The following is a 27,177-nucleotide window of genomic DNA, read 5'->3' as shown; positions in this document are numbered from 1 at the left end:
TCCTATTTTTTTGGATTAGATTGTGATGAAATTATCTCATCCTTGACTATTTATATACCTTGAATGCATTAAATGCATTAATCACAATCAAGTAGAAAATTAACCAAAAAATCTATTTCCTCCTCAAATTCAGGAGGTTAGTCACCTCGAATTGATCAATAATTTATCTTTTTTTTTATCCCAGTTCACAACACATATTATAAAGATCAAAATAAGAGGAGGTAAGGAGGGGAGGGGGTTATTGGTAAAAATAAAGAACAATACGCAATTCACTTATTTTATTTTGAAAAGAAAAATATAAAAACGTAGAAACAGAGATTAAAGTTACAGGTATTGGCAGTGTCTAAATCAACCACTGCATGCTAACAGAGATACATTAAGAATTTGATTGCAATTTTTCTTTACTATACTCATCAACCTCGCCCCAATTTGTGTCTTTTTAAAGAGATGACTGAGAATTCTGTAGTTGAATATTGGGAATGACAGTGACACTGTACATGGCCATTTTTGCGTCTAAACCAACCAACAGCATATGTCTTCTATCTTCACAACTGTGTCAACTATTTTAACAATTTATGTTTATACAATTTCCAGACAATGACTTCCCCAACTGCAAACTTATTTTCTATGCCCTGATGATGCCATAAGAACTCCAACAGCTACAACAAACATAAACAACATGCTGACAAGAAGTATATACGTTTTTCGTGATGATCTCCGATACTCTCCAAAGATAAGAATGCCCCAAAAGGTGCTCACAAGTGGAAGTGCCTGTGTATCACCGCAAATTGATATGAGCATTGAGAATTTGGTAAACATGCATGTGTGATAGGTACACGTCTCTAAGCAGTTGTGTGTTAGTAAAAAATGTCATATAATTATCAGTATCATAATTGTATGTAACAATATGTATCCACATACTGACTTGTATAAGTAATAAAGCTAACCTGAACAGCATCTGCTGCTGCATATCCTGCTGCTTCACCTCCCATAAATTGAAGACCATTTCCAAACCCACACAAGAACCCAGCCAAAAAGGCCCAGCCTCGGCCATTCCAGTCTGACAAGTAAGCCTTAAGGGATGATTTGGGTAAGTTTAGTATAGGGTGGTAAAGGAAGATGATATTTAGAATGATGCCAACGACAAAACAAGAAACTGAGAAGTAGAAAAATGCAGTATAGACAGACAAGTGAGGAACCCCTTCCTTTAAAGTGTGCCATTGATCATTTGTTGCCAAATTGAACGCTGGTGAGAATAGAGAGAAGCAAATACCAGCAAAGAATGTTATGGCCAGTCCAATTATAGTGCTCTTACCAAACACCGGCAATTAGAATATTATAACCAGTAAATCCAAAGATATTTTGTCAATGGATGCAGGAAATTCATTCTAAAAAGCGAGGGGTGGGCCACTAATTAGATGTAGGTTCAGTGCAGTCATCATCCATAACTTCATGTATGATGGGACCAAATTGAATATGTGTGCGTTGGAAGGTATAAATGAAAATACCATAATTCTAGATTAAAATTTTAAAACTATCCATAATCAACCAAAACTGCCAACCTTAATTGATCTTCTGTTCTCAAGTTCTATGAGGAAACCTGCAGTTCCAGCTCTGGCCTTGTCTGCAGAACTGCTTCCATTTTCGACATCACTCTCTCTAACTACTGATGTCCCATGTTCGAGAGAGAGAGTTAACAGTTTTATTGAATGAAGGAATCCCAAAGCTAGAAAACTAAGAGTCTAGAGAGTTACCATCATTTGTAAGTGTTTCTTTAGAAGTGGAAAAACCTGTACCTCTGTCAAAAGGTTCAATTGTAGAAGCATTAGTGTTATATAATCCATAATGCGTAAGAAAGAAGAAAAGATTTTCTGATGCAATTGAAATTTTACTAAAACATGACCTTAACCTAACAAACTCATAGCAAGGAAAATCTTAGAGAGAACAAAGATTAGTTGAAAAACAACCATCAAGATAAGCATTAAGAAAGAAAATTAACAGCTGCACTTCCTTTCAAGAAAACAGAACATACTTCTCAACAAATTTATTGTCTCCCCAAATGGAAAAATAAAAGGCTTCTTTCATTAAGTTAGAGGTTTTTGTACTTTTTTTTAATGCATTATTGGCAGCTGCTTATCATAAATTGGGCTGTCCCTAGGCTTCTTATTCATGTAGTCCTATGCAGTTGCTTCATTATTCATTAACATAGCACAATGTAACAACTGTATTCTTCTTCTGAAGTTTTCTATGGGAACAATTACAGGCAAAAGGAAATAACAGAAGAGAATGGAAAATGAACCACACAGAAAGGTACGAGTTTAAAAATTAATTCAGATTTAAGATTCAATGAGCAATTTAGCCGATTTTCGCTAATCAATTAAGCAGCCCTTATTATCAACAAAAGAAATCTTTAATGCAAATCAGAACATTTTCATTTTTAACTATGAAGGTTAGAGGTATACTCAGTGGACAAACTTTTGAGCTTTTCCTTATTGTCAGCTGCATTGGATGCATGAACAAAAGAGCCAAGACAAACCGCAATCAAGAAGCAACCAACACCAGGGAAAAGAATATCAGCTCTATTGATTTTATCATCTAAAAAGTAATTCATGGTTGTGCCTGTTACAATCAGAACAAATACAATACTGAAAAATTACTATCTTGCCAAGGTTTTACTTCATCCTTTTCAAAATACATTTCCACACACAAATGCATACACAAATTGGGGTTGTGTGTTTATTTGTATGTACATGTGCATGTTCATTTGCCTGTGTATGTTAAGAGAGAGAGAGACCTATAACAACAGTTAAGCTTGAAGAAATCACTTCTGTCACTGATAAACCAACTAAAGCCCAACTATACTGTGTAGACAGATTACCAACGCTGAGCACCACCCCACCCGCCATTGCAAATAAAACAGAGGGCCAGTTATCCTGCATCAAGGACCCCAGAAGAATTATGAATCACTTTTAACTGATACAATGCCATTGCAACAAGATTCATGGTCATGTATGCAGCATAAAACCCCCTTAGAAGATTCAAAACTACTTCCATTTGAAAAAAAGCACAATTGAGATTTGTAATGCTACATAATTAAAACTAGATGAGGGACTAGGACGCTAGTTTACTCAAAAGTGAACAACCTACTAGAGATTGAACCATTTAAGCAAACATCATCCCCAAGCCACAAAGCGAACTCAGCATCCAATGACATTTCATTCAGCACCCTTAAAGAACTTATGTGCATTCTCATCTCCAACAAGCGTCTCAATGATATCCCGGCATCCACAAATATTTAAAATGTTTTCCTAGATTTGATAAGTAAACATGTTCAGAAATCAAACTGCCAAAATTTAATTGCCTAAATACTAGAAAATCTAGAACATACGGCTTCTCAATCAGTCTCCAACATCATTTACTAAAAACTATGGTTGAGTCTTTTCACCTCTTTCTCATGGGCAACAGTCATATGTTAGTTCACAAGTTTTAAGAGGCGAGATAATGTTCAAGCAGTCTGGACATCTTGAAACCAGGCCAAACTGCTAGTCTTTGACGGCAAATTTGTTGCTATCATATATAATAATTGTTCTCACAATCATAGATGCAGGAATTTCTCATATAATCAATTATTTCCCTCAGGAAATGATTATGCAATTCTTGTCTCAAAAGGTTTGCAACTATCAAGATTAATGACAAAGCTTTACACTAAATAAAGACATACAGTTTCCTTATCGTAGAAACTATGCATATCTTACTTTATTTCACCACCTACATAAGGGTTTTGTTGAATAGTATATAAAGAATGGACCAAAAATTACAACCACTAAACAGACAATAAGAAACTTATAGATAGCTGTTGCACTCTGCATTTACATATACAGTGCAAAAAAGATGGAAAGAGAGAGAGAGAGGAAATGACACCCAAGAGCACTATTTGAATTCTACTCAGAACACAACTATACTATTCTTCCTTTTTTATTTATATACCTCCGAACTTTCAGATGGTTTCTGCCTATCTAGAAAAGTATTCAAACGTGGGCTATCAATCGATTTCCAATAGACTGCTCCCATTTAATTGTCCTCAGTTAATTGGTCATAGTTACAGTTGAACAAAATTTTACAGTCATTAAGGTTCCTGATCCACATAAGGATGGAAATTTTTGTTTTCATTTTTTTCCCATATACTGGTGTTAGGTGGTACTCGTGCCTATGGCCAAACAATGAGAAAAGGTCTTAACACCTTGTGCAGTGGTCTCATCTAATGAAATGTCATTGGATATATGCCCATGGTTGTAGTTGCCCAGTTCCTCAATATAGGTCGATAATTCTAGTTCTGGCATTTAACCACAGTGGGAGCCACTAAAATGGGCTGAGTTCTAATTAAACATATGCCTAATTTAAAGAACAGCTAGCAGCTAGACGGTAATAATAGAAGTTGTACCATAAAATAGTGTACATTAGTCACAGAAAACAGAGCTCTATCATACTGTTTCAATCTGCATCAAGCAATGTATCTGTTTTATTCATGCTTATATTTGTGGTGTTCTTTCCAATTTTGGAAATGAAATTGTTATACCAATAAAGCTCTACCAAATTGTTTCAATCTGCATTGAAGAATCTATCATGCTTATATTAGAATCTATCATGCTTATATTTGTGGTGCTTTTTCCAATTTCGGAAATGAAATTGTTATACCAATAAAGCTCTACCAAATTGTTTCAATCTGCATTGAAGAATCTATCTATTTTATTAATGCTTATATTGGTATAAGTATAACAACTTCAATTCCCCAAATGGAAAGAACACCACCTTTCATATACAAAGGGAACTCGCCTGAGAAAGTTGAGTAAAAAAATTTGGTGCAGTAGGCGTGCCCTTGCCTATCTCCCCAAATGTCAAAGCAATAATGACAGCAGCCAAGAGATTAGTGATCGAGTAGTCAAGATAAGTATGTTGAGGAAGACGACCTCGCCTTTCTAGGAGAGTCATAACAGCAGGCCATGTGCCCAAGAATAACAAGGCAAGCAACATGCACACAATGGCACCTCCTTTGCTCTCCACCACATACATTTTTAAACTCCAGGAGATAATCCTCTGACTTTGAGGTAATAAATTAAGCAAGGGCGATATACCAGAAAAATCCTGCAAAGAAGTAAATGAAACATGATATAAATTCACTTGCTCCAAAAATCTGAAATGCAATGATGCCACTAAAGGACAAAAGAAAAGCATTGACTATCAATGTCCTGATTGATTGCCTAAGGCTAAGGACCACATACATCACACTGACAAACTTGGGCCTAATAAAGTTCAGCATACATAAGTGGGAAATAAAATGAATCTTCACAGAGAGGAAATAAGAGACAAGTGGTGAGCTCAAAACCACAGATTCAGAAGATTTTACTAATGGCTACTTTTCATCATATTCAAGAAAAGAAGAAGACCAAAACAACACTCCCCCAATAGAGAAATAGGTGAATTAACAAACTTTGGTAATGTTTTTCAAAATTTTCAATGGCCAGATTTCCCAGCAATCACTTTTTTTAATTGCCGTATATTACCAAGTCCCAACAATTATATTTTCCAATTCACGATAAAATTGGAAACAATGAAACTCATTCTCAATTCTAATCAGATTCTGAAAAGCACTTGTGGCAGCGTATTTATATATGTTAGTCTTTTATTATCAAAATAAAAAAAAAAAAAATGTTAGTGTTTGGTGTGATCTGAAATTTATCAAAAACTATGTTATTCTTGAAATTTATAAAAAAAATATGTAATTTGAAAGTCCAAACAAAACTAGATAGGGAGCAACTGTTTCAAAAGTAGTAAAGTACACATATAGCTTTATCTTAACCGAAAAAAAAATATATAGCTTTTTATTTTTATTTTTTTAACATATATAACTTTAAGCTCACCCTCAAAAAAAAAAAAAAAAAAAAAAAAAAAAAAAAAAAAAAAAAAAAAAAATTTAAGCTCTGTACAAAGCAAAGAAGGTGCACCTTCTTTAAATTTATCATGCTATATTTCTTATCGCAATTATTCGCGGCATTTAACTTAACAGATAAATAAGTAAAATAAGCCTATGACAAGTCAATATTCATCAAGCCATTGCGCTGCACTTAATGCCCCCCAAAAAAGTAATTTTATGTCATTATTGCCAAGTTTTGATAATTTTGTTAATAGTCAGTGTTTATGTCACAATGTTGTTGTACACAATCGTATATACACTTTCTTTTTATACTGAAATCGTGACTTGTAGTTGAGTAAAAGAACAATGAAATCTTTAAAGAAATGGATAATAAAATTTGTAATAAAGATTTTATCTTTATCTTTATAAAATTTTCTACCAAAGTGAGTAATAAAATTTTAGTGGAACCAATGAAGCCTTCAAAGAAATGGGTGATGCAAACTTCAATAGAAACAAGATCAAATTTTACAATAGAAAATGAAAATTGAGAAAAAGAAAATATCACCTTGTCTCCAGCTATAACGGCTTGAACTTGACCAGTTGGTCAATTCTTTTTTGGAAAATTTCATTTTTAGCTTGTAACAAATTAAATTCTATATATAGTTTTTAAAAGTAACAAATTAAACTTTGAAATTTTAAAAAATAAAAAATTAAATCACAAGGCTTCAAAAGATAATAAAGTAAATCCTCAACTTATACTTAACACAATGGATTGAAGTTTAATTTGTTAATTCTTGAAACTACAAGTTTAATACTTTTTTAAAATTCAATTTTTAATTCATTGTTCTTGATAGCTAGAATAAAATGCAAGTTTAATACTTTCTTAAAACGTACCCACCCTTTACGTTTCTCCAAAATTCATTTTAGTCCCCTAAATTTGCTTTTGTTCATTTAGTCCTCTAATTTTCAGCTTTATTCAATTAAGTCATTTTCGTCAACTTTTGTTATTTTTTTTTATAAAAAATCTAGAAAATATTTTTCAACCATTACTTGAATTTTTTAATTAAAAATTTTTGAAGAAAAATTTTTAAAATTGGAAAATTAACAATAACATATAACAAAAGTTGATAAAAAAACCTTAATTGAATAAACTTGAAAGTTAGAGGACTGAAATGAACGAAAGTAAAATTAAATAACTGAAATGAATTTTGGTAAACACAGAGTGTGTTATGCATTTTACCCTTCTTGATACTACATAGTTTAAGTTGTTACACTTAGATTATAAGTTTTAAAATAATAATTTTCTTTTCTTTTCTTAAGAGCACCGTTGTACTAACTAAATATTTTGTAGGTTAAATCTTTAAATTGTTTCATAATTTTTTTTATAGAAAATTTCAACTTATAGCGTCCGCTTTTGATGATTGCTTTTTGTAGGGATTGAGATTGAGCACTTTTCCTATTAGATGAGTGGACTTAGCCCCAACTAGCCCAATACAATAAATTTATAGAGAATAGGTTTAAGAACTAGGTCTTAGTGAGGATTACAACAACTAGACATGGTTATGAATGGATTGAATAACAAGGACGTGGACTAAAGTATGAAATTCTGTCCTCAGGCATTTCTTCCGAGGAGATTAGTGTTCTTATTCTTTCTTCAGTGCTTGGTTACAAAGGTTTCCAAGATCATGCCAATTGCTTCTATATTCTCTCTTTCAAATTCCCGATCCCCTTTTCCTTGAGGATTTCTCGCATTATATATTCCCTTCTAGTCGATCTTTGCCCTCCATCTGTTGATCATGCAGGTCACTACTTTAGTGTTTGTCCCATCAGCCACCTTCCCAAACCTTCTGTGAGTTGCAGCAACCAAGACTGCACTATTCAGAGGTCATTTCCTCATTAATGCGGCCAGAACGTTAGTTGTGAGCATTTAATGCAGAGGTGACAGTTTCTCCTTGAACTGTTCCTACACCATGCTGCCATGATTGTCCTATGGTACTTGTCCTTTTTCTTGAGATGCTCTGGGAGGCTGTCGTCGATGGCGTGCCATTCTTCCCTTTTAGGATCTGGGTTGGCCGAGAACAGGATTGTCATCGGCGATGTTTTTGGGCCATTTGGGCTTTCTTCATTCGTCCTCGGGCATTTCTTCCTCCTCGGTGTGGGCCTTGGGCTTAGTATAAAGTGGGCCAGGGTTGTCAAATTCTTTGACCCCACACTTTTTATTATCAAACCAAAATACTCGATTAGTTTTTAGTGTTGGCAGAATTATATATACTATAAAAAGGATTTTAAAATTTTGGAGGGCCATGGCCCCCACACCCTAGTGTAGTTCCAACCCGTCAAAAAAGTTTAGATAGCTTAAAATAATTTTATACAGTTATTTTAATTTTTTATAATTAAAATAATAATAATAATTATTATTATTATTTTGTAGTGATCATTTGGTCCAATTTTTTTGGCTTTAATTTTGGATTTAGGATTTTTTTATTAATGGATTTTGAAATTTTATCTTGGATTTAAAAATTGAAGATAGAATGTCAAATGGCCACCACAAAACGCAATCGGTAGAATTATTTTGTGACCCTTTCTCTTTTCTATTGAGAATTACTTTTATGCTATTGCTGTGAATGCATCTAATAATAATGATACGATGAAAAATAAAAATAGAAAATAAAACAAAAAATCACGTATAATACACACAAATATTTACATAGTTTGTTCAACTAATTGGGGGGATCAAATAATATTTCTCCTGAATCTAATTTCCAATAATCTAACAACATCAAATCTGTAGCTGGACTTGACACCTTTGTATGTGGGGTTATCTCTTCTTTCTTAAAGTGTTTTCTCAGCCGGCAAACTACCAGATTGTTTATCTGCAACATAAAATATAACAATGTCAAGGACGTTACCTTAATCCAAAGCCTAGATAATAGTCACAATCAAGAAAATAATATAATAATAAAAAAAGAGGATCTATGTCAAGAAGAAAAGAAAATAATATGTCAAGAGGGTAAGAAAAAATACATATAAACCCTATAATCAGGGGGGATAACAATTTGAATTCTAAAATTTTATATAAAAGAAAAAAAAATTAATCCTTATAGATTGCAAAGATTATAAATTAAAAGATTTCATATAATTATAATAAATTAAACCATCAATTTCATATACAAACTTCATATTTTAATTTGTTACTTTTAATATTATAAGGTTTAATTTTTGAAACATTAGGATCTAAATCAAATCCAATTAGTAATAAAATAAAAATAAAAAACAAAAAAAATTCAAAAACCGAGGCTATGTTTGGTAACTACTTTTGTTTATATTTTTTTAAAAAAACTTGTTTTTAAGAAATAAACAAAAAGCAATTTTACTAGGTTTGGTTAGTTCAAAATAGCACAAAACTGAGTGAGCATTTCTTGAGCTTATTAACTAGGTGATTAACCAATTTTTTTTTTCTCTTTTTTTCTTTCTAATTAGTAACAATTTATTAATAGAAGGCAAATACATGTGTGTATATCATCTTATGCCAGCACAATTGGTACAAGCAAGCACATTCTGCCAGAGTAGTTAAAGCAAGGCCACTAAACATGAGTAATACTTAGGTACTTCCGGACCATGGAGAATGATATTTCATTCTCTCACATTCATGGTGTAGTTCATTCATTAAATTCATGGTGGGGTCCACTATGAATGTGAGAGGAGAGGACATTATTTTTCCATACTCCGAAAGTACCTAAGAATTTTCCGCTAAACACATGGGCATTGTATCTTTCAACACACAACAAAAAGCTGAACGTGAAATATAAACAACGAGCATGAAATATGGTGGTGCACATATATAGGTTGATGGTTGTGGTGGGTTTGGTTGCACGTTTAAGAATTGTTGGTGTGCTTTGGTTTTACTTATTTATTTTTTTGTTTCACTCTGGCCTCATTTAGCTATTTTTAGTTTTCTTGGAAAATTGAGACTTGGAAAACAGTTTTTGTTTTCTATGTATTTTGAGTTGCCAAACATGGTTTTTGTCAAGAAAATAGTTTTTGAAAACAGAAAATATTTGTTGAATAATCAAGATTCAAGAGAGAAGGTTTACCATAGCATGGGACAGAAAAGACTTGTCCAAGGAGAGCTCATGCAAGATCCAACGATTGTTGTCTTTAGACTCATCGCTCTTATAGTGGAAAGTCTTTTTGAATCCAGTTCTTGTCCTCGTTAGTGTTTCCAAAACATCCTTAGCGTATTTTCCCGAAGCATCGCCCTTCCAGCAACCTTTGCCGATGGTTCGCTTGATTCGAGAGTCGGTAGAGGAGACCCTCTTCAACCTTGTGAAGAACAACAGCTCAAGCTCTTCCTGGTTTTTTTCCAGATTTGGCCCTCCAAATGCTTCCCAGATTTTCCAAGGTTCAGTGTTGGGTGCGTAGAGATCATGTTCTGGAATACAACCGTCCTCACCGGTTTGTGTTCCTATTACCTTTGGATAAAGGTAGTAAAGCACCAACTCTTCGTCCGTGGGCCAAAACCTATAACCCTCAGGGATCATCGTGGGCGCCATTGTTATTTCTCTTGAATTTGATTTCAAAAACTCTAACATCAAATTTGTATTTTGACTAGTCTGACTTGATACACGTGTGCGTGGGATTATCTCTTCTTTTTTAGGGTGTTTTCGCAGTCGACAAACTACCATGTCTCCTATCTGTAACATAAGAATATAACAATGTCAAGAAACGTAACCTTAATCCAAACCCTAGATAATAGTCGCAATCAAGAAAATAATATGGGAAAAAAGAAAAATACGATACACGTCAAGAAGGAAAGAAAAAATACATAAAAATTAACCCTATAATCAGGAGGATAACAAATTAAATTCTAAAATTTCACAAAAGGAAAAAAAATTAGATTGCAAAAATTATAAATTAAAATATTTCAAATAATAATAAATTAAACCCTCAGATTCATACGCAAACTTCATATTTTAATTTGTTACTTTTTGATATTATATGGTTTAATTACTGAAACAATAGGATCTATATAGTTAAATAAAATAAATAAATTAATAAATAAAAACGGAGGCTATATTATAGTTTGGTTACTACTATTGCCTTTTGTTTTAGAATATTTGCTTTAAGGATAAAAACAAAAAAAGCGATTTTATTGTAGTTTCAAAGTTAAAAACACCGTTTGAACTGATTTGAACATTTCATGAGCCTATTAACTAAGAGATTAACCTAACTTTCCTTTTTTCAAACTTTCAATTCAGTATTAGTAACACTAGGAAAAGACCTCACTTTAAATTGTCACTTTAGTTTATTCCTTAAAATTATAAGGGGGTGTTTGGATTTGCTGTTTCCATAACTCATAATTTTATTTCCATAACTCATAACTCAAAAATGGTGAAACCCATGACTCAAAAGGTTGTTTGGATTTCAATAACTCTTTTCCATCACTCAATTCTTTGATTTTTTTAGTAATGAGTTATGGAAACTGAAAACACATTTTAGCTATTTTCAGTTTTCATAACTTTGTTTTCAATGACATTTTTGTAATTAAACACACATGGAGGGATCCACTATCAGGGTCAGTCGCAACTTTTGACCATTTTCTTTCTTTCTTCTCCACTGTCTCTATTGGCTAGGTTTTTTTTTTTTTTTTTTTTTTTTTTTTTTTTTTTTTCACTGGTCTCCATTGGCTGGGTTCTTTCTTTCTTTATTTTTTTTTTCTCTTTCACTGGTCTCCGTTGGCTGGGTTCTTTCTTTCTTTTTCTTTTCTTTTCTTCTTCTTTCACTGGTCTTCGTTGGATGGGTTTGTTTGTTTGTTTGTTTTTTTTTTTTTTTTTTTTTTTTCACTGGGTTCGGTGAGTTTGGGTACTGGGGGTTGAAGGAAAAAAAAAAAGTAAAATCTGCACCAAGTTACAAGTATGGGGCCCACAAATAATTGAAAAATATTTAGTGATGATGCCAAATGGGGTGGGTGTTTTAAGTGATGAGTGACGGAAATTGAGTGAGGAGTAAAAAAAAAAAAAAAAATTCCTAACAAGGCCTTAGTTTTCAAGTTTTCAAACACTTCAGTATTAATAAGACTAAGAAAAAACCTCACTTTAAATTGTCACCCTAGAATTATAAATTTTCAAGTTTTCAAGTTCTTTAAAAAGGAGACTAAAATTATAAGCTTACAAGTTTTCAATCTCTTCACTATTAATAATACTAAGAAAAAATCTCACTTTAAATTGTCACCCTAGAATTATAAATTTTTAAGTTCTTTAAAAAGGAGAGATTAAAATTATAAGTTTTCAAATTTTCAATCTCTTCAGTATTAATAACGCTAAGAAAAAACCACACTTTAAATTGCCACCCTAAAATTATAAATTTTCAAGTTTTCAAGTTCTCTAAAAAGGAGAGACAAAAAAAAAAATAAAATAAAAAATAAAAAAAGATAGGAGAGAAGGTTTACCTTAGCATGTCGTAGAAAAGACTCGTCCAAGGAAAGCTCATGCAAGATCCAGCGATTGTTGTCTTTAGAATCATCATTCTTATAATGAAGAGTCTTTTTGAATCCTATTCTTTTCATCGTTTTACTCTTTGTTTCCAAAACATTCTTAGCAGACTTTCCCGAAGCATCGCCTTTCCAACAGCCTCCGCCGATGGTTCGCTTGATGCGAGAGCCGGTGGAGGAGACCCTCTTCAACCTTGTGAAGAACAAGAGCTCGAGCTCTTCCTGTTTTTCTTCCAGATTTTTCCCTCCAAATTGATTCCAAATTTTCGAAGGTTCAGTGTTGGGTGCGTAAAGATCGTGTTCTGGAATATCGTGTTTTGGAATAAGATCATCCCCTTGGGTTTGTGTTCCTGTTACTTTCGGGTAAAGGTAAGACCTCACCAACTCTTCGTCTGTGGGACGAAATCTAAAACCCACAGGGAACATTGCAGCCATTGTTGTTATCGTGTTCTTGGTTTCTGATGTAGAACTGTAGGTATAGAAAGCGTGCGTATAGTACGTGTATATATATATATTCTTAAAGTCGGTTACCAAAAGTAAATCGGTAAAGTCTTTTTTTTTTTTTAGAAAGCAAATAAATAAAGTCGGTTAAGGTTAATTAGGTCACAGTTTGTACTTAATTAAACTCGAACACTACTTTATTAATTACCAATAAAGCAATAACTGTTTTGATTTGCTAAAGTGTTTTTATCTCTAACGTTATTTTTAAATTTAAGATAGAACTCCTACCTTAGCAAGGAGTAACACAAGTACAGCCGGCCCTTTGTGTCCCAAACATTTTATAAAAGGTGTGATTTAACAATTTAGAAGGTTTCTAACGATTTAGAAAGATAATTGATTTTTTAAAATAAAAAAATATAGGTGAATTTTGCATTCTCTCTTCCACCCTTTAAACCTTAAACCACTTCATGACTGAAAAAATAAAAATTTATCAAGTGTGTCTAATAAATTTTTTATTTTATTTTATTTTATTTTTATAACAAATTCAAAATAAATGTTTATAGGAACTCAATTAACACTTATACATCTCATAAAACAAGAAGAATGATTTTTAGGCCAAAATATATAATATAGAAAGTTAAGTAAATAATATTTAAATATTAATAATATATTAAAACTTATTGTCTTAGGTCCAAATTAAATATATGGGAAATGTTTTGTTGCATACTTATATGTAGCAATTGCAACATACATGATTAATTATGTGGCAGCAAAAAGAAATTGGCAAGTGTCTATGGGTCTATTTAATCATGTACATTGTACATGACTTTTGGACACTTTTTGCTTTTTGTTTTGCTACCATCTAACCTATTATGCAGCAATTGCTACATACAAGTATGCAGCAAAATCTTTCCCAAAATGTATTGATGAGTGTGAACAAACAGGAATCACTACTAGCATACATGTCTCCCGGTGTTATCTCAGCAATTTTATGTTTTCAAATAATTGATGGTGTTGGTCTGCATTTAACATCAATTATTTATTTGGGTAGTGATTATCACTTGTTTGCTAATATTGCAGACTCACTGTACACACGACCACGTAGATTAAAATCGTATTTTTTTTAAACACGATTTCAATTAAAAAGGAGAAATTGTGTTTTCAATACATTATTTTACCATTTCACAATTTTAACTAAAATGAAAACAAGATTTCAAAGGAAATATGCAATAGTAATTGTGTAACATCATTTTCCCTATTTATTTTTATTTCAGCTACTGTGGTGGGGTAGACAATGAGGTTTGTCCAATAATGGTTGAAAAATTATTCAATACCCCAATAGTAATGTTATCTCCTCTCACATAAATAATAGGTTGTACACTAATTTAATTAGTGGAATGTACAATTTTGTGAAATGACATAACATTGCTCTCGAAATACAAATAATTCCTAGGGGCACGTTTATTGCTGTGATGTCTCGATTTGGTTTGTGTTCCAAGTCATAAAGGTAATTAGATTATGGGTTTCACTTTGAGATTATTGTGAATAATCAAATTTTGTGCTTGGAAAATGGATAAAACTGTTTGTGAATAGTCATGTTATAATCTTCTAAATTATTAGTCCTTATGAGTGTAGGCGTATGTGACTAAGATCATCATATTTATTATAAAATGTCACGTGTTGCTATCCCATTCCCAAGTTCAATGGTTCGATCGAAGGATGGTAGAAAATGCATGAGTATGAGCAACAGAGAAAAGAGGTACGTAATAATTTTGCTTTAGTAGGGCTTCTTAATTAGTTGGGAGATTTTTTTGGAAAGTCTGTGTTCTAAATTTTCGAATGTGCTTCAATTCAGCCCTTCCTTTCCTGATGGTATGAACTCTGAATTTCTAATGGTTGAAATCTAAATGTGCCATATATTATAACATAACTGTAAGACGAGTCACGGTCCCCGTGCACAATGTTGCAAGTTAATTACTTTCACGTATTGTAATGTACACGGCAGTGGGATATAGCATTAATTCGTGGGAACTCTAAATTTCGATGACATTTTCAAATTGGTGTTTGTATGTTTGTATGATTCATTTTCAGATCACTCTTGTTTGTTTATGAAAGTACACAATTTCTTTAAGCCTTTCAGGAATAGAGGAATATATAAAGGACAGTATCGTTTATTAGATGCATTTTTTTTTTTCTTGAGAAAACTAAATTTCTTTAGAGCATGTTCTACACTAATTTAAATTGTATGGTTCAAGTTTTCAAGCCTTTGGTGGAGGCTTCCATTAAAATTACAGTTCTGGGAAATGGAGAAAAGAATAAGATGAAAGCAGAAGTTTGTTTACAAATTCTAAAAGCTCATTTTGTATTTCTATTCTTTGGACTGTTTCAAAATTGTATCATTTCAGTTTTATCAGGTGTCTTTAGAAGAATGCACTGTTGTAATTGAAAAGTTTCAATTTGGCCTATCGCACACAAAACTTTGTTCGTTCATGTTTTAGTGGTAGGTCTTAATTTAGTGGACCTACTTGATGACTCAGCAATTTAAGAGGAGAAAATCGATTAAAAAAAGAAGTAATTCCATATAATATATGATTAGAGTTTGATGAATTTGCAATGTCCCGAGAGGGTAATGTGGATTAAAGAGGTTTGACATTGCAACTGCATATCAAATTTTTTTTTTTGGATGGTTAACATTTTAATTTTGGTTTTTTGTTTCCTTTAGTAATTGATTTTGGACTCTTTGTCTTGGAAGTAAACACTCACTAATCATCACAAATCGTAATTATTAGAATTATTTGAATAATTTTATAACCTTTTTCTTCTCTCTTGAGCATTATTTTTATGTTATTGCTGTGAATATATCTAATTGTTTTGTGTTATTATTGTAATTAGTGTGTAGTCTCGTGCATATGCACAAGTACAATTAAAAATAATCACAATTATACGGTTCAAATTATGCATTTTTTTATTATAGAAAATGTTCAAATTATACATAGTATTAGTTTATACTTTTTTTCAACCATACATTTTTAAAATATTTAATGGTTTCTCATTATATATATATATATATTTGATTTAGAATTTAATTAGTTTTAGACTATTCGGTTTTTGCACCCAATATATCACTTGCCACAAAAATTAAAAACTTAGATGAACACGTAGTAGAAAATTGAACTCCAATTTAAATCTAATTGTATTTGGATTCTTTAAGATTTTTATACTTAATAATTCACTTGGCACAAAATTAAAAATTAAATATGACACGTGGCGCAAAATTAAGAATCCGATTAAAATCTAATTAGATTTTCTCTAAGTTTTGACTATTAATAAAAACTAGTATGTAACCTGTGCGTACGTATGAGAATGATGAATTGTTGTGGTGCTATTGATGTTGGTTTGAGTTATTAAACATATAGGATAGTTAGATCAGGACATTTGAAGGTACTAAAATAGTTTTTCTTTGCAATTTTCATGATATTGGACAGGTCAAGTTTCTTATTACATTACTATTGCGTATATAATTTTGAAAATCACTACTGGATACTACATATACAATATCAATTCACAATTATTGTCTATGAATCTCTACTAAGTACAACACAACACAGAATAAAATAATAACTTGGTCTAATAGTATCCCCTAAATCGAATGGAGATAGTTGTCTAGGATCGTTCAGCTCAATTACAGTTTGTTACGTTCAATATCTTTGCATACAAAATATCTGAATAGAAATAGTATAAAAAATATACTTATTAATTCAGAGAAAAAATAACAGCAAAAATGTAAACAATTTAATTTGTAAGAAAAGCTAACAAAAGCAAAATCTAATTATGAATCTAATTGAATTTTCTCTAAACATTGGTATGTATATATATATATATATATATTTCCTACTTAGTATTGAATGGTACATAGTCATAGTATACTAGTCGCTAACCCGTGCGATGCACGGGAAAGCTACCAATTTTTTCCAAATGATGTGACATTAGCTATTGGAATTCAACATCGATTGTTATTTTTCAATTTCATTTATTTCGTATCTTCCACAAAATATTCAATGCATTCATTATATTTAAAAAACGTTGAAGTAAAGTTGTATCCTCAAATAACTAAATATAAGAGTTTAATTTCTCTCTGTTTCAATTTAAAACCAAATTGTGCATAAAAGCAAAAAAATTTCCTTTGTTCCAATACGTCTTTAGTACCAAAATCACAAATTCATTAAAACCAAATTGTGCATAGAAAATCTTAGAGATTGAAAGACAACTTTAAAGTGTTTTTTGTATCTTCTTCCTTTGTTGCTTTGTAGTAGTCCCTGAATAAGCCCTTTTGTTTTCCTTGAGTACAAATGTTGGAGTGAGTTGCACATTGGTTTGAACATCAAGTTTTTGAAATTTTGTACAATCACTTCAAAAAATATTGTACAAACCCTCAATAAGATAATTACATTCACTTCGATGGACAGTATATCAAACAAAAGCAATTTTGATTGCCATATAATTTGATATGGCAAATATTTTTCAATTACAATAATATATAGTCCACACTACCACATCTGTCATCCACGGACTCATAAAATCTAATGACTTGAAACTGGAGTTGAGAACATGAGAAAGATCTAGGATAACTTAGTACTCCATCAAATTCTTTATTCAACTATGGAACAGAAACATATATTGGCAAATGAAATAGCAAAGTATGAGATTTATGTAATAAGCGTGAGAGTGAGAATAAGTTGCTATGACAATGTGGTGACTTACTTGAAGCTGAAGTTCCAAACCTAAGACTTATCTAAGTGTGTGCACAAACTCAATTACAGATACAAGAGAACCACAGCTAAAACAACACATAAGAATTCCATTAGCATAATCATATTTATAATGAAAGTGGCAGAATACAAAGTGCTTTAGAAAATACCAAGTCTTGACACATGGAACAATGAATTTTAGACTCGAATTGGAAACATCAGAAGAAGTAAAGGAAAATCCAACAATAAGAATTGTTAATATTACATAAAGTAGCCAATAAAGGTTGTGATGTTGGAAATCAAATTGTGATTAGACAAAAATGTACCACCATTACTGGAATCTCCGACCAAAAGTCATCAAACTATATAAAATTCTGATCTAGTGACTGAAACTCAGAGAGAGAGAGGCAAAGTTTTGGTAGCTGTAAATCAAGAAACAGAATGTAGGACTTTCCCTGGGAGCTGAAGGGAATGTCTTCCAGAATATATAAAAACCAAACTGATCTTCATAAAATCATAAATCAGCATTGCAGAAAGAATTATGGATACAATTAAAAAGAATAAATTCAATTATATTAAATCATGAAAAATACAACAGGCAAGCAGATGTCACAAAACAACCAAATCGAATTTTACAAAAGAATAAAAAATATAGATGCTGAGAACATAAAAAACAATCCAACAGAACCCTTATAAGCTTGTCTAACATACACCAGGAGTATGAGTAGTTTAAGCCTCAGCAGAACCACTTTTCAAAGCTCTCTCCAACCTTGCCTCAAATGGAGTAGAGTGCTAATTCACTCTCTTATCCTGCACACCCCACAAAAACTTAATCAGAACACTACTCCATCCCCTAAAACAAAAATCTCACTAATCTTTAAAACCTCAATTTTTTTTTTTTTTTTTTTTTTTTTTTTTTTTTTTTTTTTTTCTTTTTGCTTGGAAATAGATTGATCATAGTTGATTTCTTTAGGTTTTAACAATTATGCATAAAATAGCATTGTTTAGGAACACAGCCTTCTTTTTACAAATTGAAGTATTTTTGCTGCTAAAACTGATATAACTAAACTAAAATTCAAAAAAAGCTAAGTAATCCAAACTATTCTAAGTTTGAACTTGAAATAGTCAAAACATAAACCTACCAGCTGTATTTTTTCTGCACAAACTGATATAACTACACTAAAATCACAGAGGCAAACGTTACAATTCAAATTGAGAGAACACTAAAATAGTTAGAAATAAAGCAAACGAATACAGATGTGCTAAAAAACCTAGATAGCAAAATAAAACAAAACTTGAAGGTAAAGCAAAACCGGATTGTTGTCAGATTTTGAAGGTTGGGAGGCTCTTCAATACATCTCCACTTTCTTACAAAACCTGTAGAATTTTAATTTCTATGAGTGTTTCCCTGACTTCAACAAAAAAGAATAGAGAGAAAAAGGGGTTAGGAATTGAAATCCCTAAATTGACAAAAAAAAAAAAAACCTAATTAAAGACGAAATCCTTAAATTGACAAAAAAAACCTAATTAAAGACAATAGGAAAGCCACGAAATCGATGGTCTGAAGAAGTTTGTGGCAAATCGGTGGTCAGTTTGTGGCAAATCGGTGGTCTGAAGAAGGTGTCTATTCGGTCTTGCCGTGGAGAGGGAGAGGCAGAGGATCGGGAAAGGTAGGCCAGATGGGTTGGGTGTAGGAAAGCCACGAAATCGATGGTCTGAAGAAGTTTGTGGCAAATCGGTGGTCAGTTTGTGGCAAATCGGTGGTCTGAAGAAGGTGTCTGTTGGGTCTTGCCGTGGAGAGGGAGAGGCAGAGGATTGGGAAAGGTAGGCTGGATGGGTTGGGTGTTGAATTGCCATGGGTCTGATTGGCTTGCCGTGGGTATTATTGAGGAGGAGCTGATGGTAGAGTATTCGTGAAAGGGAAAGCTGGGAGGAAGGTAATGGCAGAGTATTCGTGAAAGGGAAAGCATGGAAAGAAAAGGCAGAGTCGGGTAGGGAATGGGTTTATGACGTTTTTGTTTTTGGTTTTGGTTTTATTGTTTTTTGTTTTATTATTTTTTTTTAATGCAGTGCTGACGTGGAAAATTGTGGAAGCTTCAAAAGCTTCGGTTTTATATATATATATAGATTACATAAAAGACTAACAAATTTAAATTTTTTTTGTTATACAAAAAAACAAAAAAAAAAAACTCATAAATATAAAATCATTCAAAAATTTTTTTTTCTAATTTTATATGTAGAGTTAGATATATAATTAGGTTTTTTATGGTTTATTTATATTGGAGTTTTCGTTTTCTACACTAAATAAACTCATTTGACACAAAAATTAAATAATTAGATTAGATGGGACATATGATGTAAAATTAAACTTTAATTGAAATCCAATTTTTACACTGAATTAACTCATTTGGCACAAAATTTAAAAACTTAGATTAAATAGAATACAAATATGTAGAGGAGAAATTTTTACTATCAAGATTGTGAGATTACAAAGGTTGTTTTAGGTTTTATGAATCCTATTAATTGTTATTTCTCCTGAATTTGTCATCAAAAAATCCAACCAATATTCTCCTATTTGATCTAGCATATCTGTACTCTGATTTTGACTGTACAACCAATATTCTCCTATTCGATCTAATACATTTGAAATTTGATTGGACATATTTGTTGTCTGGTCTAGAGTATGATTTGGTAAACCTATAACCTGATTTGACAAATTTGTAGTATGATTTATCATAGTTATACTCTGACTACTTGATACACTCATATATGGAAGAGATTTGGAATGCCTTCTCAGTCTACAAATCACTAGATCTCCTGTCTGCACACAAAAAAAAAAAAAAAAAAAAAAAAGAAGAAGAAGAAGAAGAAGAAGAAGACAGAATTAAGAAAATAATACTAAAAATAGAAAGAAAGAGAAGGTATATGAGACACAAATAAAGAAATAGACAAACAATATCAAGAACATAACTTTAAACCAAACCCTAGATAATATTCATAAATAAAAAATAATAATAATAATATTGGGAAAAAATAGAAAAGAAGATATATGAGACACAAATACAAACAAAGAAATAGAAAAATAGTATGTCAAGAATATATAATTAAAAAAAAAAAAAAAGTATGTTAAGAAGCTAAACTTAAACCAAACCCAGAGGTTTTTAAAAGCAAGAAAAAATTATTAGTCAAATATACTTTAATATGTCAAGAATATAATTTTTTTTAGAAACATCACTTAAAATTGTCACTTTAGGTCTAAAATACGTTATACCTAATATTCTATATTTACAAGTTTTCTAAAAAAGGAATGAACTACAAATTTTAATCTTAATCGGTTAAACTATTTACAAACATATGAGAAATGACCTCATTTAAAATTGAACCCACCTCACTTAAAATTGAACATGTCTCACTTTAAATTATCACCTTATTTCTAATACTCTATGTTGGGTTCTAAAACTTTAGGTTTAAATGTATTAAAACTTCAATTTGTAATGTTGACAAACCATAATCAAAACGTTTAGTCTTGTATTAAACTTGGTCAAAGTATGTTTAAGTGTAAAGTTGAAATCGAGTGTACTGCAGGATTTATTATGTAAATCTGTTTGGCTCGATCGATCAAAGCTCGTGCAGATTGCTCTTTATGCTGTGTGTGTGAATCTCTTGTGAGATCTAGAGGTGTTTGCCTTCATACACACTTAGGGTTTCCAATCTCAAGATTGATGTAAAGAGTTTGGTGATCAATTCAGTTGTTGTTTTCAAGAGCTTAAAGATACACAAGTAGGAGTGCTTGTACTTGCTGTGAATCCAAGAAAGAATTAGTCCGTGGGCTCGAAGTTGTCACGTGGTCGTGGTAGTATTGTAAGTTTCCTACTCGAGATAGCAATAGGATGTTAGTGGTCTAAGTCGTTATTGTGTAAACTTCAATTCTTTCATAGTGGATTTGTTTTACCTTGAGGATAGTTAGGTTAAATCCTCCCTAGGTTTTTTATCGGTTTGGTTTTCCTGAATTATCATATCATTGTATTCTTTATATTTCCACTGCTTTACGTGATATGATTGTTTTTTTTAACCTATATCTGAATAATAAACCTAAGTATTCACTTGGTTAATTAATTAGGTTAAATAATCTAGTTTTACAGGGGTCTAAAAACATACAAGTAGTATCAGAGCGGGTTAACTCTAGTGTTTAGATCCTTTGGTTTAAGAGTTGATCCTTGACCCCTGTTGTCATGGATTCTTGGAAGATCTTATTGCTTTTGTTCCAACTTATTTACTTGTGGTTTGTGTCTCTTGTTGGTTTTGTTAAATCATTCCTTGAGCATCTTGGTATAATTACATGTAATGACAATTATGTGTGTTATACTGCTTTAACCGCCTTAAAGGCACGTGATTCTTGTCTTTGGTATTTGGATAGTGGTTGTTCTAGGGATATGACAGGAAATAAAGCTTTGTTCAAGTCACTTTTTGAAGGAAAGATTGGGACAGTCACATTTGGAGATAGAAGCAAATCTGTGATTAGAGGCATTGGAACTGTGGACATTCTTGGCTTGCCAGTTTTTGAAGATGTCTGGTATGTTGATGGGTTGAAGGCTAACTTACTTAGCATCAGTCAGATTTGTGACAATGACTTGAATGTTCTCTTCACCAAGTATGAATGTGAGATACTTGATGAAGGATGTGACTGTATGTGTATTGGTGTGAGGACAGCTAACAACTGTTATGGTATAACACCAAGTATAAGCTACAAGTGTTCTAGTGCAAAAATCAATCAAGTAGACTTATGGCATCAACGGTTGGGACATGCAAGTCACAAGCAATTAGAGAAGATTTCCAACTGTGATGTCGTTATTGGTTTGCCCAAGTTTGAGAAGATAGACAAGTGCATCTGTGGACCATGTCAGATGGGTAAACAAGTGAAGTCTAAACATCCGTCTATAACTGATGTTCAAACTTCAAGACCTCTAGAGTTGTTGCACATTGTTTTCATAGGTTCTGCCAGAGTTCAGAGTTTAGGTTGTAAGAGGTATATTCTAGTTGTTGTGAATGATATTACTAGATGGTTGTGCTTTTGAGAGATAAAGCTAAGGCTCCTAAAAAGATGATACACTTATGCAAGAAATTGCAAGTTAAGAAAGGCACTGTGATAGCCACAATCAGAAGTGATCATGGAAGAGAATTTGAAAACACAAAATTGGCTACCTTCTGCAATGATCAAGGCACACATCAAGAGTTCTCTTCACCCAAGACACCATAACAGAATGGAATAGTGGAATGAAAGAATAGGGTTGTTCAAGAGATGGCTCGTGTCATGCTACACAACAAAAAGTTGCCCAAGTCCTTCTGGGGAGAAGCAGTTAACACTGCTTGCCATACACTCAACCGAGTGTATTTCAGACCAGATTCCAAGCAAACTCCTTATGAACTCTGGAGAGGAAAGAAGCCTTTTGTCAAATACTTTAGAATATTTGGCAGTGATTGTTATATTCTGCGTGATAGGGAGAACCTAGAAAAGTTTGATGCAAAGAGCAACAATGGATATTTTCTGGGGTACTCTTCTACAAGTAGAGCGTATAGAGTGTACAATCTGAGAACCAAAACAATCATGTAATCTTCCAATGTTGTGATAAATGATGAATTATGTTCTGTTCACATTCTAATTGTTGACAATAGTGCAATGCCACGTGAACCTGACCTGTGAGCAACATATGAAATCTATCACATTCTTCTAAAAAAAAGAAAAAGAAAAAAAAAGAATCTATCACATTTTTCACATTAATATTAAAAAAAAAAAAAAAGAGCGAAAAGAAAAACCCTAATTTACACAAACTAAACTCATTTAGAAAACACTTCTCCGGTTCAAGAAAAGACTATGGGGGTTGATGATTCTCTTTCTGATGATTATGTGGGGAAGCACAGTGATGAAGAGCTGCTATTGTTGAATGATACAGTGTCAGTACCATCAAGTTCAAAACCTTCCACACCGGTTCATGAAACTCAACAAGTACAAAACTTAGCCCTCCATTAGAACCAAAAGGTACCTCCACATCTCTAGTCAAAGGTCCATTTTCTAGAGTAAAGCTAAATCATCGTGCCACAAATATATTGGGTAGTCTGAATGATAACATGAGATTGAGATCCAAAGCCTTGAATATAATTACTCACTCATGCTATCTATCCCAATTTGAACCGAAAAAAGTGGATATGGCACTTCAAGATGCTGTTTAGGTTAATTCTATGCATGAAGAACTTCATCAATTTGTTCGGAATGATGTGTGGGAATTAGTTTCTAGACCTAAAGGAGTAAATGTGATTGGAACTAAATGGATTTTTAAGAACAGGTCAGATGAACATTGCACTATTATTAGAAAAAAATCAAGACTTGTTGCTCAAGGTTATACACAAGTGGAAGGGATTGATTTCGATGAGACTTTTGCATCGGTAGTGTAACACCCCGACCCAATTTTTATAATTAAACTATGTGTTTAAGTGGTTAATTATTATTTTTAAGCCACTTACTTACAAAAAATAATAGAAGAGTATTTAATAAGCATATTATTTTATAATGCCATTGAATGAGAATTGTAAAGATTATACATAATTGAATTGCTATCGGTATTTTAAATATATACTAAGTATGTGCAAAATTATATTAAGTGGTTTAAGTTATTAGATATATAATTGTTGGTGTTTAATTAGTGTATAAAGGTAAGGATATATTATACATATATGTGTGTGTGTGTGTAAAATAATATTATTCTTGTAAAAAAGTGTGAATGCAAAGAAAAATAAGTGTGAATGCAAGAATATATATATATATATATATATATATATATATATATATATATAAAAGTGTGAATGCAAAGAAAAAAAAAAAAAGTTGAAAAGGGGTGGGATATTTTCTTCCCTAGCATCCCACGTACCCCACCCCTAAAGTCAATTTGACTTATCTTTATTTTGCTGCATCTGAAGTCCAGCAGCTCACTTTCCTCTTTCTCTACTCCTTTCTCCCCTTTCTTTGTTCTTCTTTCCTCTTCCCTTCTTACACGGCAACATCTCTCTCTTCCTTTCTCACCAAAAATTCTAGTTTCTTTAAAGAAGAAATTAAACAATTAGCCTTAAGGTTTCATCTTCAAAGTGTGTGGGTGAGTAATTAAACCTCATCTGATTTTGTGTATTTGGATAGTATAATTGTTTGCTTACTTTCCCTCTTTGTTCTCTACTCTGATTTTGGAAACTGAATTGGTGATTCTGTTTTAGTTACTTGAAGGTTTGATGATATTTTGATCAATTGAATTCTTATTAGGGTATTTTAATATGTATACTATAGGTATAAAATACCCAAATTAAATTAAGACCTATTGCTATTTGTTGATGATTTTGTAAGATTATGTACTGAAGCTGTCTCTGTGACAGATTTGATGTTTACTACTTTTTAAGAAAATTCTGTATGTGAATTAGGATGCAAGGGGTAGTTTTTATGAATTCTAAGGCACACATGGTTTTTATAGAAGTGGTCTCACTGCATTTGGATGAACATAAAAATAATGGTTTAATTTTTAAGTTGCAAGAAATTCTGTCAGGACAGTTTTGAGTATACTGTCTTGTGTGATTTTTAGTAAATTATTGGTTTATGCTTTGACTCCGAAATTTTTATGGTACATACTGGACATACAGGGGAGTAGTTATGTAAAATTTCATAACAATCGGATGTGTTTGGACAGCCCGTTTGTATTTTACAAATGGGGCATATGCTGCTGGAATAGAACAGTGAACAGTAAGGGACATGCCTAATTTTGAGGATTTAATTCTAAAGTTAGGGTGAATGTTTTGAGCTATAATTTAATATGCTCATCCTTTGGTGTGTTAGAATCATATATAAATTTTATGAATTGGTTTCTCTATGATTTAGTACATCATGTTGTCTGATGAATGCATTTTGTGTTTGTGGGAACCTCTTTGAGGTGGGATTAGGACTTCCATGATTCTAAGAGATAGGCTTTGAGATGAATGTGAAGTTTATGACAAGGAAATTATGGATAGTAATAAGCTTGATATTTGGTTTAGGTGTTACCAGTATCCAAGTCTAAGCTCCTTCGACTTTAGGCTCTCGGTTCCTCTGCTTTCAGGTAAGGGATAAGTTATATAGGCATTTGGTAAGTCATGAGATTATTTTAAAGTATGTTATGCATTAAAATGTTTTTGATTAGAGATATGGCATGTAATCATTATTCGGACAAAGATATGTTCGTGAGCTTTCGAAACCTTATGTATATGATTTCAGCATATTGATGCTATTACTGATTCCGCGAACATGATGTTTAAAGAAAAGAATGGAAATGCTATTATCATGAAATGTCATGGAAAACAAGAAATTTCAGTATGATGTAAAGTATGAAATGTTTTCGGGTTATGTCCTCTGGTAATCTGAACTCGGCTAGTAGGGGTTAATTACTGGCTTTCCATGGAAATATGTTATCTGTTTGACCATTTAAAGTAGAGAAAATGGGGTTGCCCGTAACTCTAGGCCATTTAAAGTAGAGGAAATGGGGTTGCTCGTAACTCTAATCTGAATAAGGCCTTCTCCCCAATGTGTACGGACGGCGGGGAGGAACAAAACCTGAAGGGGATGTGCCATCAGGCCTCCCAAAGGGGACAATATCATACACAAGGGGGCACCCAAATGTGATGAGGCCTTCTCTGTACAGCTTATCAGATATGGACTAACCAATATGATATGAACAGCTATGTTATGTTATTGAGCATGAGAGAATTATTTTGTTTAAATGCATTATGAAAAGTTAAAAGCTCTCATGAAAATAAGAAGTTTCTGATGAAAAGAAAAGCTGTTCATTAAAGATAAAAGTTTCTGAAGTTCTGTTATGCTATAAAGGTAAAGTTTCTGATGAAAGTACAAGTTATGTTTAAAAGTTATCAGATACCTGTTCTTTATGAAATGTTAAAATTTTATGACTATGAAAGTTATGATATTTTTTTGGAATAAGGTTTATAAAGAAAAGTTTTCTTATTAGTCAAGATGTTTCTAGCTTAATACAAAGTTGCCGATTATCTTATTTAAGTTAAAAATAATTATCTTGTAATGAGAATATATGTATGGCGACTTTGTAGGAAATGAAAGAATTTTAATCCAAAAGGTTTGGTAATGTTAATCTAATAAGAAAAGGAGAACAATTATTTTCTATGAAGAGCGTATAAGCTATTATGAATAGTATAAAATACTATGCATGAAAAGATGTTCTCCTGTTCAAATATTTATAGAATGAAATGATCTGATTTACATGCATCCTTATTGAATTCTCATATATCTTACCTTTACTGAGCTGTGTAGCTCACCCCTTCCACTCTTTCAGTTAGCAGGTTTATTTTGGAGCAGAGGGAGCCTTAGTCGAGTTTTGGGAAGGAGCTGGTTTTAGTTTTATATGCATAGATCCTAAATTAGCAATTTGATGTTTAGCTTTGTTGTATTGTGTATTTTAGGATCTAAAAAAAGTTGTGTACTTTAAAGTATTAAGAGATGCATTATGTGAAAGTGTGGAAATTAAATGATTGGTGGATTATGTTATATT

General features: G+C 32.2%; 2 protein-coding genes across 3 annotated transcripts; both read right to left on the bottom strand.

The window, feature by feature from the left end:
- Positions 1-580: 580 nt before the first annotated feature.
- Positions 581-5,162, bottom strand: LOC115979512 (ureide permease 2-like). Of its 2 annotated transcripts, none has more exons than XM_031101566.1 (7): positions 4,834-5,162; positions 2,795-2,933; positions 2,463-2,619; positions 1,755-1,798; positions 1,563-1,666; positions 948-1,073; positions 581-771 (listed from the first exon to the last, which is right to left on the bottom strand). In XM_031101566.1, the coding sequence occupies exons 1-7, from the start codon at positions 5,068-5,070 to the stop codon at positions 619-621; spliced, it is 960 nt and encodes a 319-aa protein (XP_030957426.1). In that variant the 5' UTR covers positions 5,071-5,162; the 3' UTR covers positions 581-618. The 2 variants fall into 2 exon arrangements, with proteins under 2 accessions (XP_030957426.1, XP_030957427.1); XM_031101567.1 differs by having other exon boundaries at positions 1,563-1,663.
- Positions 5,163-8,631: 3,469 nt separating this feature from the next.
- LOC115981401 (NAC domain-containing protein 2-like) lies at positions 8,632-12,836 on the bottom strand. Its single transcript, XM_031103538.1, has 3 exons — positions 12,360-12,836; positions 10,006-10,605; positions 8,632-8,784 (listed from the first exon to the last, which is right to left on the bottom strand). The coding sequence occupies exons 1-3, from the start codon at positions 12,834-12,836 to the stop codon at positions 8,632-8,634; spliced, it is 1,230 nt and encodes a 409-aa protein (XP_030959398.1).
- Positions 12,837-27,177: the final 14,341 nt, after the last annotated feature.

Source organism: Quercus lobata, chromosome 3 (assembly GCF_001633185.2).
Source record: "Quercus lobata isolate SW786 chromosome 3, ValleyOak3.0 Primary Assembly, whole genome shotgun sequence".
Lineage (NCBI taxonomy): Eukaryota > Viridiplantae > Streptophyta > Magnoliopsida > Fagales > Fagaceae > Quercus > Quercus lobata.
Note: the sequence above shows the minus strand (reverse complement) of the source record. Positions and strands in the feature narration are given on the sequence as shown.